The sequence below is a fragment of the Haliotis rubra genome, unplaced genomic scaffold (genome assembly GCF_003918875.1).
Source record: "Haliotis rubra isolate DU_JTF1 unplaced genomic scaffold, ASM391887v1 Scf62, whole genome shotgun sequence".
Lineage (NCBI taxonomy): Eukaryota > Metazoa > Mollusca > Gastropoda > Lepetellida > Haliotidae > Haliotis > Haliotis rubra.
Window position 1 is genome coordinate 2,709,232 of NW_025767324.1, and position 15,651 is coordinate 2,724,882.

General features: G+C 38.0%; 1 protein-coding gene and 1 long non-coding RNA gene across 2 annotated transcripts in view; one reads left to right on the forward strand and one right to left on the reverse strand.

Annotated features, from left to right (window-relative positions):
• Positions 1–15,297, reverse strand: part of LOC124256192 (uncharacterized protein KIAA2026-like) — a 31,505-nt gene extending 16,208 nt beyond the window's left edge. Inside the window, 10 exon segments of the mRNA XM_046690161.1 lie at positions 47–247; positions 2,457–2,519; positions 2,521–2,549; positions 3,829–3,874; positions 4,604–4,712; positions 5,563–5,723; positions 7,706–7,920; positions 8,719–8,789; positions 9,679–9,847; positions 14,551–15,297. Of these exon segments, the coding sequence (XP_046546117.1) occupies positions 47–247; positions 2,457–2,519; positions 2,521–2,549; positions 3,829–3,874; positions 4,604–4,712; positions 5,563–5,723; positions 7,706–7,920; positions 8,719–8,789; positions 9,679–9,847; positions 14,551–14,944 (1,458 nt within the window). The 5' untranslated portion in view covers positions 14,945–15,297.
• On the forward strand, positions 6,791–12,510 carry LOC124256202. Its single transcript, XR_006892852.1, has 4 exons — positions 6,791–6,803; positions 7,108–7,111; positions 7,599–7,603; positions 12,277–12,510. It is a non-coding gene; the product is annotated as an uncharacterized LOC124256202 (long non-coding RNA).
• Positions 15,298–15,651: the final 354 nt, after the last annotated feature.

Consider the following 15,651-nt stretch of genomic DNA (forward strand, 5'->3'; position numbering starts at 1 on the left):
GAAAAATTATTTATGTCAATAACACACAATTGCAAACACATCCTACCTTGGATTCCTCCCCTTCTTCCTCATCACTTTCCATCTCCGGTTCAGGGAACGGGTCTTGTCGGTACACGCGCAGGTCCGCCCCACAGAACTGAGGGAAGTGGATATACGTGTTACCCTTGGCATCCTCGCCCAGAGTGTAGCTCCGCTGCTCCTCAACAGGCTGGGCCTCGATTGCATCACGGAGAGACTCTTGTGTCTCCTACACAGGAAAAAGTAGTTTAAATGTGTGAAGGAAGTATAGATGTATTTGATGGTTAGCACAACACCTGCCAGTATTCCAGCTGTATAACACTGGCATGTAAATATTCCAGTCTGGAGTAGACAACCCAGTGACTGATAGTGCAAGCAGCAATTCATTCCATCAGTGTATAATGGCTGGTTGGCTGGTTGGTTTAACATTGCACTCAGAAGTATTCCAGCTATATGGCAGCAGTCTGTAAATAATCCAGTCTGGAGTAGACAACCCAGTGACTGATAGTGCAAACAGCAATTCATTCCATCAGTGTATAATGGCTGGTTGGTTTAACATCGCACTCAGAAGTATTCCAGCTATAGGGCTGCAGTCTGTAAATAATCCAGTCTGGAGTAGACAACCCAGTGACTGATAGTGCAAGCAGCAATTCATTCCATCAGTGTATAATGGCTGGTTGGTTTAACATCGCACTCAGTAGTATTCCAGCTATAGGGCAGCGGTCTGTAAATAATCCAGTCTGGACCAGACAGTCTAGTCATCAGCATGAGCATCGATCTATGCAATTGGGATACGATGACATGTGTCAACCAAGTCAGCCTGACCATACGATCTCTTTAGTTGCCGCTTACGACAAGCATGGGTTACTGAAGACCAATTCTCTAACCCAAATCTTCATGGGTTGTGTATAATGGCATGATATCAACCAAACCCCACTGGTAGTGAGTACTGGGTACTTCAGAAACAGAATTTATTATACTAAAGCCAGCATGTAAATCATATTATTATGGAATAGTGATATGATGATACACAACTTATTTGTCAGACCTCTCTAAAAGGAGGCCAGTGGAGGACAAGGTGAAAATTCAGGTAAAGCATAAAATCGACTAACTGAAAGTTATTATTCAAACAGGGATATTTTACCAACATTTGCTGTAAACGTTAGGTTGGAGATCGACCCTTAACATACCTTAATCCCATGCTTTACGCTGTTGTAATGTTGTTATTGACAACAATACGTTGGATATAATATGAAAAAGAAATAAAGAGGTGGACATCTACAAAGTTTCTTCCTTTATGTGTATCATTTCTAAATGCCAGCCTTTTATGTGCCATTGTCATGGAGATTCAGAGAAGTGACAGGTCAAAGGGAAACAACAATGTCCATCTGAAGAGTGTTTGGTGATTATCTCCCCTTACCTCATATATAATTGTTACATTTACACACAAAACCATTTCTTCAATTCATTTCTGCCTTCCAAGTGTGTATACATTGTGACATGGATTCCTAGCTCACTGCCCTTCACAGGCAAATTTGGAGAACAAAAACCTTACTTTGTTCAAACTTGGGAATTCTGTGAAAATTATTTACTTCAGTTCAGAGGTATGTTATTGGGATTTCCTGCATTTAGGCCTCAGTGGAAATACGCCCTTTGGCCTAAAAATCAGGATACATTCCTAAATATTAGGCCCATGAGCCTCAATGAAGATATTTAATGTTATTGTTGGCAGTGATGTCCCTTGGCAAAAGCACGTGGCAAACGTTGGTATATACAATGTTCCTAGTGCAATCCATATGGACTCGAGTCCAGAGACAGATCAGATACTTAAGACAGAAATATCAAATTGGAAATATTACATTTGGACATATTCCAGAACTCTTTGAGTGTGATAAATGTTTTGACTTTAGAGAACGCCAGTGAAGCAAACAAGTGCAGTTGACTGCTATAGTTCTATAATTTGGTGACCAAAGGGGGCACTTTTTATTATTAAGCCTGGAACTTAAATATGACAATTCCCTGTAGTATTGTATTTACCACGTACAATAAAGCACTAAAGAATTGTCTTTCCTGTTAGTTTCCTCTTACAACAAGCATGGGTTGCTGAAGACCAATTCTAATTCTAACCAGGATTTGCACAGGTGGATGTGCATAAGAGTGAGTGTCTTTAGTTTTACGCCGCACTCAGCAATATTCTAGCTGTATGGCGGCCTGTAAATAATCGAATCTGGACCAGACAATCCAGTGATCAACAGCATGAGCATCGATCTGCGCAATTGGGAACCGATGACATGTGTTAACAAAGTCAGCGAGCCTGACCACCCGATCCCGTTAGTCGCCTCTTACGACAAGCATGGGTTACTGAAGATCAATAATCTAACCCGGATTTTCACGGGTAGGATGTGCATAAGATATGACATGGGTGACTCCACACTCACCATACAGTTGTCACACAAGCTTTTCACAATCCACACTTTCCGATAAAATGACAGTTCATGGAAACTCTTTTTTCATTAGAGGGTCTTTTTTTCCTGAAAAATAAACAGAAATGATTATAGCAATGCATGACATTCAAAATATACACTAGGGAGGGTTTGAATGCTGCTTCAAGCTGTATTCCAGCAATATCTGGTTGGAGTATCAGTAATTGTACCAGGAGTCATGCAAAACAATGGCTGATTACATAAGCAACTATTCATGTAGTTAGGTCACACACTGGCTTCATCAATAAATGCCCACCAAGCGAGTACAGTTTTACATGATTTTAGAAATATTCCAGCAATATCACAGTAGTGACACCAGAAATAGGCTTCACATATGGTACCCATGTGATTAATCGAACCCAACTCTTCAGTGTAACAAGTGAATGCTTCAATGACAAGGCTACATCACTGATCCTGTTGAGTACTAAGACAAGCATTGACAACTTTACCAGAGTTGGGTTGATAACTTGGTCAAAAGAAATATACAGGGGCTAAGAGGTAGGTTAATTGTGTCCGACCCAATTCCAAGAAATAGAAAATAAAGCTAGTAACAACCTTAAAGCAAAATTTAGAAACTGAAAATATTTCAGCCATTCTATAACATGTCAAATGTCGTACTTGGAAAATAGTCTGTGATGTATCAATACAAATTGTCTTTTTAATGACAACAAGAGTCATCAGAAGATGACATTTCCCCCGGCCCCCATATATTTGAAAGAACAAATCATCTGACAGTTACTTAAAGTCCAGCTTGACTTTTTTTTAACTAAGTCCAAATCGTTTCCATGGAAATCATGAGAAATATAAATGCCAAAAATCTGTAAATAGCAAAAGGCACCATTTCAAAATTTGCCTAATATATCTGCCAAGTTTTGTTGAAAAATATTGAAAGGTTCTTGAGTTATGCACCGGAAATGAAGCCCACTCCTCCCCTTTGGGACTAAGTCCTAATCGTTTCCATGAAAACCGGGAAAAATAAATATGCCAAAATAGGCCAAATAGCAGAAGGCACCACTTTGGGATCTGCCTCACATATCTGTCACGTTTTGCTGAAAGATAATAAGAAGTTTTCGAGTTGTGCTCTGGAAACGAAACCTACCCTCCCTTTTTGGGACTAAGTCCAAATCGTTTCCATGGAAACCGGGAAAAATAAAAATGCCAAAAATCTGCAAATAGCAAAAGGCACCACTTAAGGTTCTGTTTGATATATCTACCAAGTTTTGTTGAAAAATATTGATCGGTTTTTGAGTTATGCTCTGGAAACAAAATGATTACGGACGGATGGACGAGGTGTCGACTATATCCCCCCCGCATTACATGTACTTACCTACAACATTAAAGAAGTGAACATCTAGGCCCAGCTTGTAAGCAGCCTGCAAAGTGAATGATTGTTTCATTAAAATGTGTAACAGGTACAATTTGGGTACAGTACAATTTCTAAGTATTTATCCAGCTATGTTACACCTAGTTTGACAGTTCCATTCAGTTGCTTGTTACATCTAGCATAGGTTGTGAAGAACTAAGCTGAAAGCAGAATCCCCTTGAATTCCCAAGACATTTTCTAACCCAGGAACTACGGGAAAAGACATTTTCAAAAGATGACTCTAAACCCATAAAACAGTAATCCACATCCAAAATCTCAACAGCTAAAGTACCCTCACCAGTAGTTACTGAAAATAATCCTATATCTGTATAGGGACAAATGACTGACAGGGTTTAGTTTCTATAACTGTATGATTTTACACTAGCAATATTTCAGACAATTGATGGACACCAAAATTTGGCTTCATATGTGTTCCCACTATCAGGAATCCTACTTGAGTCAATAGAGGATCCTGGACATGCAACCCGTGAAGATCATGGTTAGAACTGAACTTCAGTAACCCATGCTTGTCGTAAGAGGTGACTAACGGCATCGGGCTCACTGTCTTGGTTGACACATGTCATCCCAATTGCGTAGATCACTGCTCATGCTGTTGATCACTGGATTGTCTGGTCCAGACTCCATTATTTCCATATAGCTGGAATATTGTTTGAGTGCGGCATAAAACTCAGTTCAATCACACTCACTCCTGGACATGCCTCTGACTCCGACGACTTACTTTATAAGCATTTCCGTGATTGTCATCTTGCACCTTGTACCAAGAAGCTACTCTCTTCCTGAGTTTCTCCTCCCACACACAGTACGGCATCATAGTCCTCTTGTCCAGTCTGGAACAGTCAGGGCAAATACCAGGGATTAAACGATGCAGGTCAGGGGCATATCCACGATTCCAAACTAAATACCCTTTGCAGGAAAACTGGGCTTGCTAAAGATTCATTTATAATTCTTTCCAATGTCATTATGCAAAACTACTTAATAAACCTATGTCCTATGTTTGGCCCTGATGCCAGTGAATTAGTCATCTCTGCCTAGTGATAACATTACTTATAATGACATGAACTAAGACATTTGTTATTAAAGTGTATGACTTCATACTGATGAAGGCTACAGCCTTATGGGTCAATTATCAGCCTTGTCTAAATCAAGGGCAAGGTCACTGAGTGAGTAAGGGAATGGATGTTGAGCCACACAGTCATAAGTATTATTATCATATAGCTGATAGTGTTATTGATGATAAATTTAATTTGTATCACGATCAATGTATACGATTGTGATTGCTGTGAACAATGTGGACTGAAGTTATCACTATCAGAGGGACACACAATTTCATCAGTAGTTAATATAAACATTCTTGAATGACATTTTGAATAAAATTGATACATGAGATTGCAAACATAATTCCAGATATGCAAAGAACATGTTTTATTACCAGATCGTGAAACGACAGGAATTCGGCTTATCTACGGAACAAACCATTTTAATGCTGATTTTAAGGGTCAAGTTAGGACCTCGGTAATATACGGTATGCAAATGAAGTACCTAAGAAAACACTGCGTGCAACAATGCAGTGTGTGCTCTTTAACCTGTTGCCCATCATGTCCAAAAAGCTTAGAGTCACATTTCTCAACATACTCTGTTAGTCCTCTGGAAGGGTACTGAGAAAGAGGACACACTTACTTAGTCCTCTGGAAGGGTGTAGAGAGCAGGGAGGACATGATCCTCTGCATAGTGGAGCTCTGTCTGGGCATGAGAAAGCTGCACTCCAGTTCATAGTGGGCCACCTCCTCTAAGTTCAGCGGCTCTTGACACAGGAACAGGAAGTGACCGATAGCAGGAATCTGAGACCAGAACAGAACATGGTGTTAAAGCCTTCTACATAAGATTCCCATCGGGTCTTGACACAGACACAGGAAGTGACTAATAGCAGGAATCAGAGACTACAACAGAACATCATATGAGCCTTCTACATAAGATTCTCATCAGAACTAAATTAAAATACTGCTTCAAACAAGGAACACAACTTTTAACAAGAAGACAAAGTCATCAATATCCCCCGCAACGGCAAAATACTCTTTATGAATATGTCTACTAATTATGATTATGTCAATGTTTTGGAGTGTATACAGCAAACTGGAAGGAGACTATTGAAAGGTTTTAAGATCTGCTCCAGAAAGGAGCACTACCACCAAATTCAGTTGAAGCCTAACTTGTTGCCATGGAAAATGCAACAAGATGACATCCTCATAGTCACAGCCTAACTCATGTTTCCATGGAAACCACAAAAAATACAATTCATATCTGGGTCTAACCCAAAAGGCACATCTAGGGATCATGCTTGATATGTGTACCAAGTCTGATGAAGCTAGCATGTATAGTTTAGGAGATCTGCTCCGGACAAGATGACATCCTCATAGTCACAGCATAAGTCATGTTTCCATGGAAACAGCCAAAAATAAAATTCATATCTGGGTCTAACCCCCAAAAGGCACATCTAGGGATCATGCTTGATATGTGTACCAAGTCTGATGAAGCTAGCATGTATAGTTTGGAAGATCTGTTCCGGACAAGATGACATCCTCATAGTCACAGCCTAAGTCATGTTTCCATGGAAACCGCAAAAAATAAAATTCCCATCTGGGTCTAACCCCCAAACGGCACATCTATGGATAATGGTTGATATGTGTACCAAGTTTGGTTAAGATATCACCAATAGTTTGGACATATGCTTCGGACAAAGTGTGACGGACGCACAGACGGTCCCCTGCAACTTCCTTGTTGCGCGGGATAATAAAAGAGGAACACATGTTGGTGCCAACCATTTGGGGAAAAATAATCCATCCCTGAAAATATCGAAATAATAATTGTCCCCATCTTTACAACAAAATAGTAAATGTTGAATCTCATGAAAAAATGTTTTGGTGTTTTGTTATACCAGTACTTCTCAAAAAAGGTTTAGTCTTTTTTACACAACTATAGTTACTTTGTCATTGCAGGGAAGATTAAGGTTTGCAATTGAATAAATCAGGTTAGAATCAAGAAAGAACAAGTGTTTGCCACTAATATGGCATATTTACTGCTTTATATTTTGGGGTCACCTACAAGATGCCTGAAATGACTGGAGTCTGCATAATCACCCAAAGTAGGCTGTCAACATAATTGAAGACATTGGATGCAATGTTTTATGAGATATCGCGTTTACATAAGTTTCAAAAGCATTCAAAGTGTCGTGGGGACCTTGAAGATAAGGTCAAGGTCACCAAAATCGACTGATGTCTGCATAATCCCCCAATGTATGGTGTCACCAAATTTGAAGACATTGGGTACAACAGTTCATGAGATATCGTGTTAATAAGAATCAAGACGTACGTACACTGCTGAATACATAGTCCCCCGTTCCGCGTTGCGGCGGGGAACAATGATGCCAAGACACATTAACAATAGAAATACAGAAACTTCAGGTCATCCTTTACTTCTTTTGAGAAGTGTATGGGCTGAATAAAGAAATACTGCCCCCCTCAACAACTATACTGATGGAAACAAATAAGGGAACACATGAAAGAGTGTCCCTACATTCATCTCCAGGTTTCTTTGCATGCTTTGTATTGCACTGTGGGTGAAAATCTGTAAATACATAAAGGAACAGGTGTACTTTCATATGTTCCCTTATTTGTTTCCATCAATATAGGATATGACCCACCGGTTGGTATTACAAGTGATGGTTATCATTACTGTGAGTGCTAAAGCCAAGTATGGTAGTTAAATACACAATTGATCAGTAACTGATTGCTTTTGATGTTTACCAAGGGGGACAACTACTGACCTCCCACATGGCCTTCATCTGAGACCTGAGTGGCTCCTGCATCAGTTGGTCCTCCCACTCCTGGAGGTTGTGGAGGTACGCCTCCTGTGCCGCCTTGCGGTCAGCGATCTGCTGTCGACGTTGCTCCCTCTGCTGTTTCACTTCCTCCTCGCGCAGGTGGTTCAACAGCGCTGATGAGTCATGTGGCACGATGGTTTTGATTCGGCGGCGGAGACCTAGACAACAGCGATTGAATGGTTCAGTATGGTTTTACGATGCTTTTAGCAATATTTCAGCAAATATCACTGCAGGGGACACCAGAGACAGGCTTCACACATTGTCCCTATTTCGGGAGATCGGACCCACATCTTTGACGACTCCACAAGCAAACACTTTAAGCATGAGGCTACCACATTATTAATCAGAATTAAGATACAACAAGAAGAGTCATCGATATCCCCCGCAATGGCAAAATACTCTTCATGAATATATCTACGAGTTATGATTATGTCAAATGTTTTGGTGTGTATACAGAAAAGTGGAAGGAGAGTATCGAAAGGTTTTAAAAGTTCTGCTCCAGAAAGGAGCACTACCACCAATTTCAGGCTAAGTCAAACTTGTTGGCATGGAAATGCAAAGATATTTTATTCAGAAATCCAAAACTACCAAAAGGCACCAGTACACCACTAAACCAATCTATGTGCCAAGTTTGGTGAAGAAATAGTGAACGGTTTTAGAGTTAAGCTCCGGAAAAGAGCACTTCCACCAATTTCAGGCTAAGTCAAACTTGTTGCCATGGAAACGCCAAAAATATTTTATTCAGAATACCAAAACTACCAAAAGGCACCAGTACACCACCAGATCTATTCATGTGCCAAGTTTGGTGAAGAAATATTGAACGGTTTTAGAGTTCTGCTCCGGAAATGACAAATGTGCACTGACGCACAGAGTCCATTTTAATATCCCCCGCAAAACGCGTTGCGGGGGATAATGAATCATTAAGGATAAGTCCAGGTATGACAGTGTCCACGTACCTGATGCTGAGAAGGACTCTTCAGAGGTTCCCCCAGAGGTGGCTGCTATACTGGTCTTCTCTCGCAGATCACTGGGGAAAGCAAAGTTATACATGAAATAGTCGAATAAAAGATGATTGAGTGAACACTAGTGAACAGTACTGATGCTATTTATTTGCAGGAACTGTACTCCAATAAGTTTACAATTCACACCTGATTTCATCAATGTTGTGCTCCAATTTTACCAAGAAAGCAACCTGTTTGGGGAAAATTACAAAGAGTGAGTGACTTGGTTTTAACACTGTTTTGAACAGCATTTGTCTTGTATCATGGGTTGCAAGCTAGACACGTGAGGAAAGCTTTAAGTGGGGAGATATTTGCCACTTTGGGCAAAACAATAAACATGGGAATGATGCTGACAGACCTAGAAACAGGGATTCGAACCCATGATCATATGTTTCTGACATAGCTAAGGGACATAACTCTGCACAACAAACAGCATCCCTTTTGGTGACTGCGCCACCCGAGCCTTCATACCAAAAGAATCAGCTTTCTTTTTGCTGACACAGACAAGAGATTTCAGTATCAACATGATCAATTAATAAACTGTAAAACATCACAACATAGTAGATGAAATAGTAGATGAGATGTTTAACATAGACCTTCAAGGTGTATTCAATGGTAACAATGTTATTGTATGGCTATTTGTGGCAGTGCATCTTACTGTTACAGCTTGAGAAACACCAGTGATTTAAGTATATTTTTCAGTTTGGCTGACTGATTGACTGATAGCAATACTCCACCAATATCATGGCCGGGGACACCAGAAATGGGTTTGACACAATGTACTCGTATGGGGAATTGAAGCTGGTGTGAAGATGGATCGCTTTAACCACTAGGCTACCCTACTGCCCCTTTCCCATTTGGAATGACAACTTCACTGAGAGTTCTGCCATTCCAGACCAACAACACATGTCTCACCGTGACAACAGCGCCAACTTCTGTTCCAACATTGTCTCCAGTCGCTGTCCACGTTTAGAAACGTAATGGTCAGGGCCGTTGTAGCGGAAACAGTTCTCCAACATCAGGCGGAAGTCAGCAACAAACTCGGTGATGGTTTCATACTGGTGCTGGCGAAACTTCTCATTCACTGCACAAGGATGAAAAAACATAGAATTAACCAGAAGCAAAAGATTCAACTTTTGATGCTCAAAAATACATAGGTAATAATTACTGTATCTTAGTAATAAATATTCATACAAGCAATATTTCACGACGGGGAACACCAGAAATGGGCTTCACACATTGTACCCATGTGGGGAATTGAACCCGGGTCTTCGACTGAAAGGTGAATGTTTTAACCACTAGGCTACCGCACCGCCCCAAAAAGTGTTCAAAACGAACATGATAAAACAAACATGAGTGCATATTATGAGTATTTTCATATCGTGCCAACTCCTCATCCTTAGGCATGCGAAAAGTTTGACATGGCCCAATGGATTAGTGTGCACTTGAGTTTCAACTCCCTTAGGAGTATACAAACCATGTACTTGGTTAACCTGATTATGATCCTTGGTTAATAATTAAATGTCTCTGGCCTACAAACTTTGTCATAACAAGCTATCCTACACTGAGACACTTGACAAAGGGGGATGCTAATATCAAATCAATAGATAAGGAGTTAAATGACAGATACTGAGCAGTGAACAAACTCAGAATAAATTTCAATGACATTTTAACATTTTCAGTAAAATTTACAAAACAATAATATACCCCCTGTTGTGTTTTCTATTTAAAAAATTTGTAATATACTCGAGAAAATCAAACCTCCAGGTACATTTTCAGGTGTAACGGGCACTCATAAAGATAAGTTCCAGATTGGCTTATTGAATTAGAGCTAAATTACTCACACACAGATATTATAAATTTACAGGTTGATCTGACCCTTTTCAGTTCATCCACATTTTAAACTGATGATAATTTTGATCTAATTCTGCTACTTGCTAAGTATCACATATATAAATGCAAGCTGCAAAAGAAATTACCAACTCCATCTCACTTCAAGAAAGAATCAAGATACTATAACTTGATACTGCTGACAGAATGAGTGAGTGAGTATAGCTTTACGCCGCTTTTAGCAATATTCCAGCAATATCATGCCGGGGGACACCAGAAATGGGCTTCACTCCATTTACCCATGTTGGGAATCGAACGTGGGTATTGGTGTGACGAGCAAATGCTTTAACCACTAGGTTACCCCACCGCCCCCTGCTGACAGAAAATGTTGTAAACTGTAAAAAAAATTAAAATTTGAAAGAAAATGGGCCATGCATCGAACCTTAATGAAAAAACATGATTTAATCACTTATTGGGTATGTATGCATTGGTATGAATGTGTGAAAGAATTAATCATCTTTTTTTTTAATCCACTTTTTTAATTCTCATGTCCTGTACAATGCATATACATCATGTATGTCTCATGTACCATTTTTACAAAAATAAAACTTTGAAGAAAAAAATGAAATAAAACAAAAAAGACTGAGCTCTTAATGGAGAATACAGCTAATACAGTACATCAGTCAGAGATTGCCTTGATCAATAAGCTATCAATATGTAATAGGACTGATTTGGTGTTCCAAGCAGCATGAAACACAACTCTCATGCATTAATATTTTACCAACACTTGTAATGTTGCTGTCTAAATGACAAGAGCAAGGCATTTCAAAGGAATGACTGTCCCATATTATAACCATGGCCAAGAAAATGTAGAAAACCTCATTTTTGTTACAACAATTTCGAATTATTATTTAAGTCCTTATTTCTATAACTTTCACATTCACTGGAATAATCAGATAATGTAAGTAGGGTTTAACTTGCTTGACAACGATACAAGAGTCTGTATCAAAACGTCGAATCACACAAATAAAGAAGTTGTTCATCCATAAAGTTTGTCCTTATCGGGTTTAAATTCACCTTCTTTTTTGGTCCAGTTATGAGATACAACATAAAACATAAGCAAACATAAAAATGCATTCTGAATTTTTCGAAATTAATTTTACAGGTGTTCATATATATATTTTATAACAAGCAACCATGTAACTAGCAAGCATTAACCCCATTACCATGGTTACCATAGTTATACTCCATGATATACAGTGACATAGTCACATAAGGAACACAGTTACTATGGTAACATTTTTTAATAAACATATCATTAACATAAATTAATTCTGTCTGTGAAAACTGTGTTGTGAGGTTATAATGATATAGTTTAAAAGATCTATGATCATGATGTGACCAAAGAGCTAAACCATAGGCCTATTTTTGGGTTGGTATACAAAATATTCAAAATTCAATGTAGGAGGTTGAAAAACAAACAGAAAACATTCAACTTCTATCAACTTCTATTCTTGCTACTAATGTATGAAAAACAAACATGTATGTCCAAAACTGATTGGTATATTTGTTCAGATAGAGATTTTTAAATGCATCATTTTATCATTTGATAAAATCTTGGGGTTTGTATTCATGTTTGTGTACATGTTTTTTTCAATTTTCAACTTTAAAGTAGTTGGTCAGTAAGGCTGTTACGATTTACTCGCATATTGGGTGAATCGAACCAAAGCCCTTCATGAATTCAATTTGTTATTCATGGTCACCAGAACCGAATATTAATGAATATTTATGATTTCTTTAAGGGAGTGTGTTTTACTTGAACCCTTATATCTTTTTTCAAAGTGAGATCAGTAAGAATGGAATATGTACTTCTCTTGCAGTAGTGCAAGTCATGTTAGTTTGCCAAGGCCGCACATGGTACTGTCGATTATAACTATCACATACCAAATTTGAGTGTCATGAGATCACTGGTTATTGCTGTGACAAATTAACACTGTAAACATGGGCATTCCAAATTGTGCATCAATCACTTAACTACAATATTGTATTCGTGAATAATTATTTGTATTCATTACCCAATATTCATGATACATATCATATTTGCCACATAGTGTATTCGTTGCAGCCCTATTGGTCAGTGTTACCCAACTAATTATACAAGGCATACTAACTGCATAGTGAGTAATAAACCTATGTGCAATAATCATAATCTGACACAGAAAAACAGAAGAAAATAACAATAAATTTTCTTCTTTTATATATTTGACAATCAGTTACAGCATTTATTATCTAATCAATCGAATAAACTGACCTAATTATTGTTTTTAGTTCATTTGTAGGTACAAGTCATTCTGAATTAAAAAAATTAAGGGAATACTTCATTTCTTCTATAGTGTTTGAATTCAGAGACCCACTAAATCTTTTATGTTTGGTATGCACAAGAACCCATCAATATCATGCTGAATTTCAGACAGACAGACAGACTTTAGTTGTATATGAGGCCATGAGTACATGGCAATACAGAGTGTTTAGTGGTGTGAGCACCTTGTGATGATACATTTCATGTTGTCGTTTACAAAGATTCATAAGTATATAAATACATGTGGATGGATAAATATACACACTGAACACTGACTGACTTTGGTTTTACACCGCTTTTAGCAATATTCCAGCAACATCATGGCGGGGGACCACACTGAACAATAATAATATACAGTTAGTGATGTTCAAACTTTCTTGAGTAGCAATTTAGACTTGGTGCATAAACCCGGGGATAGACAAATACATAGCATACTAATGTAAGGTATACAAAGTCGCAAGGTAGGGATTAAACTGAGGCCTCTCTAGTCTCAAATATCTTTGTTAAAAAAATTGCTAAACACAAGGTGAGTTTTTCATTTTTGTTGGTTAGTAGTCCTACAAACTTAACGAAAGATGGGTCCTTTGTATAATATTCTGGTAGATACTTTTGTCTACTCTCCTCATGCCTAGGACATACAAGGAGGACATGGAACTCGTCTTCGTCTGTGTTTCTACAGAATTTCAAACACTGTCATAATGTCACACTTGAATATCTGTAAATTTATTTCATATTTCTATGGTTTGAGTGACACTAATTTCTAACCTTGACATTCTTCATACAACAATTAAAATATTTAATATTAGGAGGAAACTCACTGACAGTTCGGGTAAGAATTCCGCCTGTAACACCCGCTTGAAATGTATTCTATTTATTAGGATTATTTCGAGGGTTTAGGGTTAGGTTTGGGGTTAAATTTTAGGGTTAGGGTTTAGGTTTAGGCAGGCTGTTTATAAAAAAAAAATAGGCGTATATTCTTAGGCATATAATGATTAAAAATATACGGGGGTTAAGGGCGGAAATCTTTCCCAAAGTTGAAACTACAATTGTTCCAAGGTTTTATATTTTTTGACAAAGTAAGTTACAATATTTACGATATTAACAGTAGTTTTACAAAGACCTCTGCAAATTTGAGGGTGGAACCTTAAAAGTGATGAATGTGTGGGCGTGCAAACATTGCCTGTCAGTATTAATTGATATTCATGATTGATTACGGATTAAAAGGAATTTTGTCAGTTTAAAATGCTCTTACTTTCTTTAAGTAAACACTGAGTAGGTTGCATCCTCTTTCCAATAACTTATTAAGTTTGTTGTGATTTGTAAGTGATGTCTACTGGAAACAAAACAGTTTCCCATATTCACCTTTCTGACATCCAAGATCAAAACATTAATAACATCACATCACACTTTTATACACAACTCTTTATGGAAGCATTTAAGTTACAAATATATATTAGTGAACGTTATTTGGAAATGACAAAAATAGAATCAGGGGTTTTCCCAAAATTTGAGGGAATTCCTCTTGAAATCAGTGCCGTATTACTCATTGATAATCAACTGACAGCACAACTAACTATCATATAATTTGAGTTACTTACTTTTCTTTAGCCACATTGGAGACTTAATTCGGTCATAATAGTCGTGAGTTTCTGGAAATGAATCGTCGACCGATTCTAAGAAGTGCCAATTGACCGACTTGTTTGCATCTGCCATAAGTTCACGTAAAATTCTGAAGCCTTGTTGAAGTTCGAAACTTAAAGGTTCCATATCCACCTCTTCTTCTTCCTCATTTTCTTGCTCTTCTGACGAATCGCCAACTTCGTTTTCTATTTCACCCACTGAAGAATTATCTTCATTTGTTACGAAAGAAACTGTCCCCTCCACAAACTCGGGGTGTCCCAAGTCAGTATTCCAGTAGAATGTACCTCCACTTTCCACTGTACAAATTTCGTTGTCTTCAACTGACACGTACTCACCCTCCTCCGTTTCCATTCTAGAGATATGATGTTATCATCTTAAAGGGTGTTTGAACGAAAGATAGTTTTCAGGTGTCATCAGTCACAGTAAATAAAAATAAACATATTATTCTTCTTACACATGTCGTGTAAAATTTACTATTTCCTAAAAATTCTATAACAACAATACGGGAGATTCCACACAGGGTCCATTTCAAGGCGTTTGTCTATAAACGGATGGCCTAATGTCATGTCTGTAAGTTGAATTTACAATGTCTGTGATTTTTTTAAACATCTACAACAACAAACGGTGTGATTGGGAAATAATTTTCGTAACATCACACCTGCACAACAAACCAATTTTCTAGAAAGCCACTCCACCTTGCACGCGCGGAAGAATATACGGCGACATGTTTTGTTGAGGGGGACAAACATGTATAAATATATATTTGATCCATATTTTATTCAGACGAACTTATCATGTGTATAACCGTAGCTTCTCCATATCATGCACCCAATAGGATGTTACAAATACCAGCAATCAATGAGGAATTTGTGGACTATTTCGTGCAGGGCACAATATATGCAAAATAGAAGTGCTAAAATGGGCCTCATTCTGAAGAAATGCCGAAATATTTGCATAAATTTAATTAAACGATTGTTTTTACATTTCGTAAAAAGAATAGATTTTATAATTCATTGTTTTGAAATTATATATACTCTTTTATAATTTTGAAGGTATAT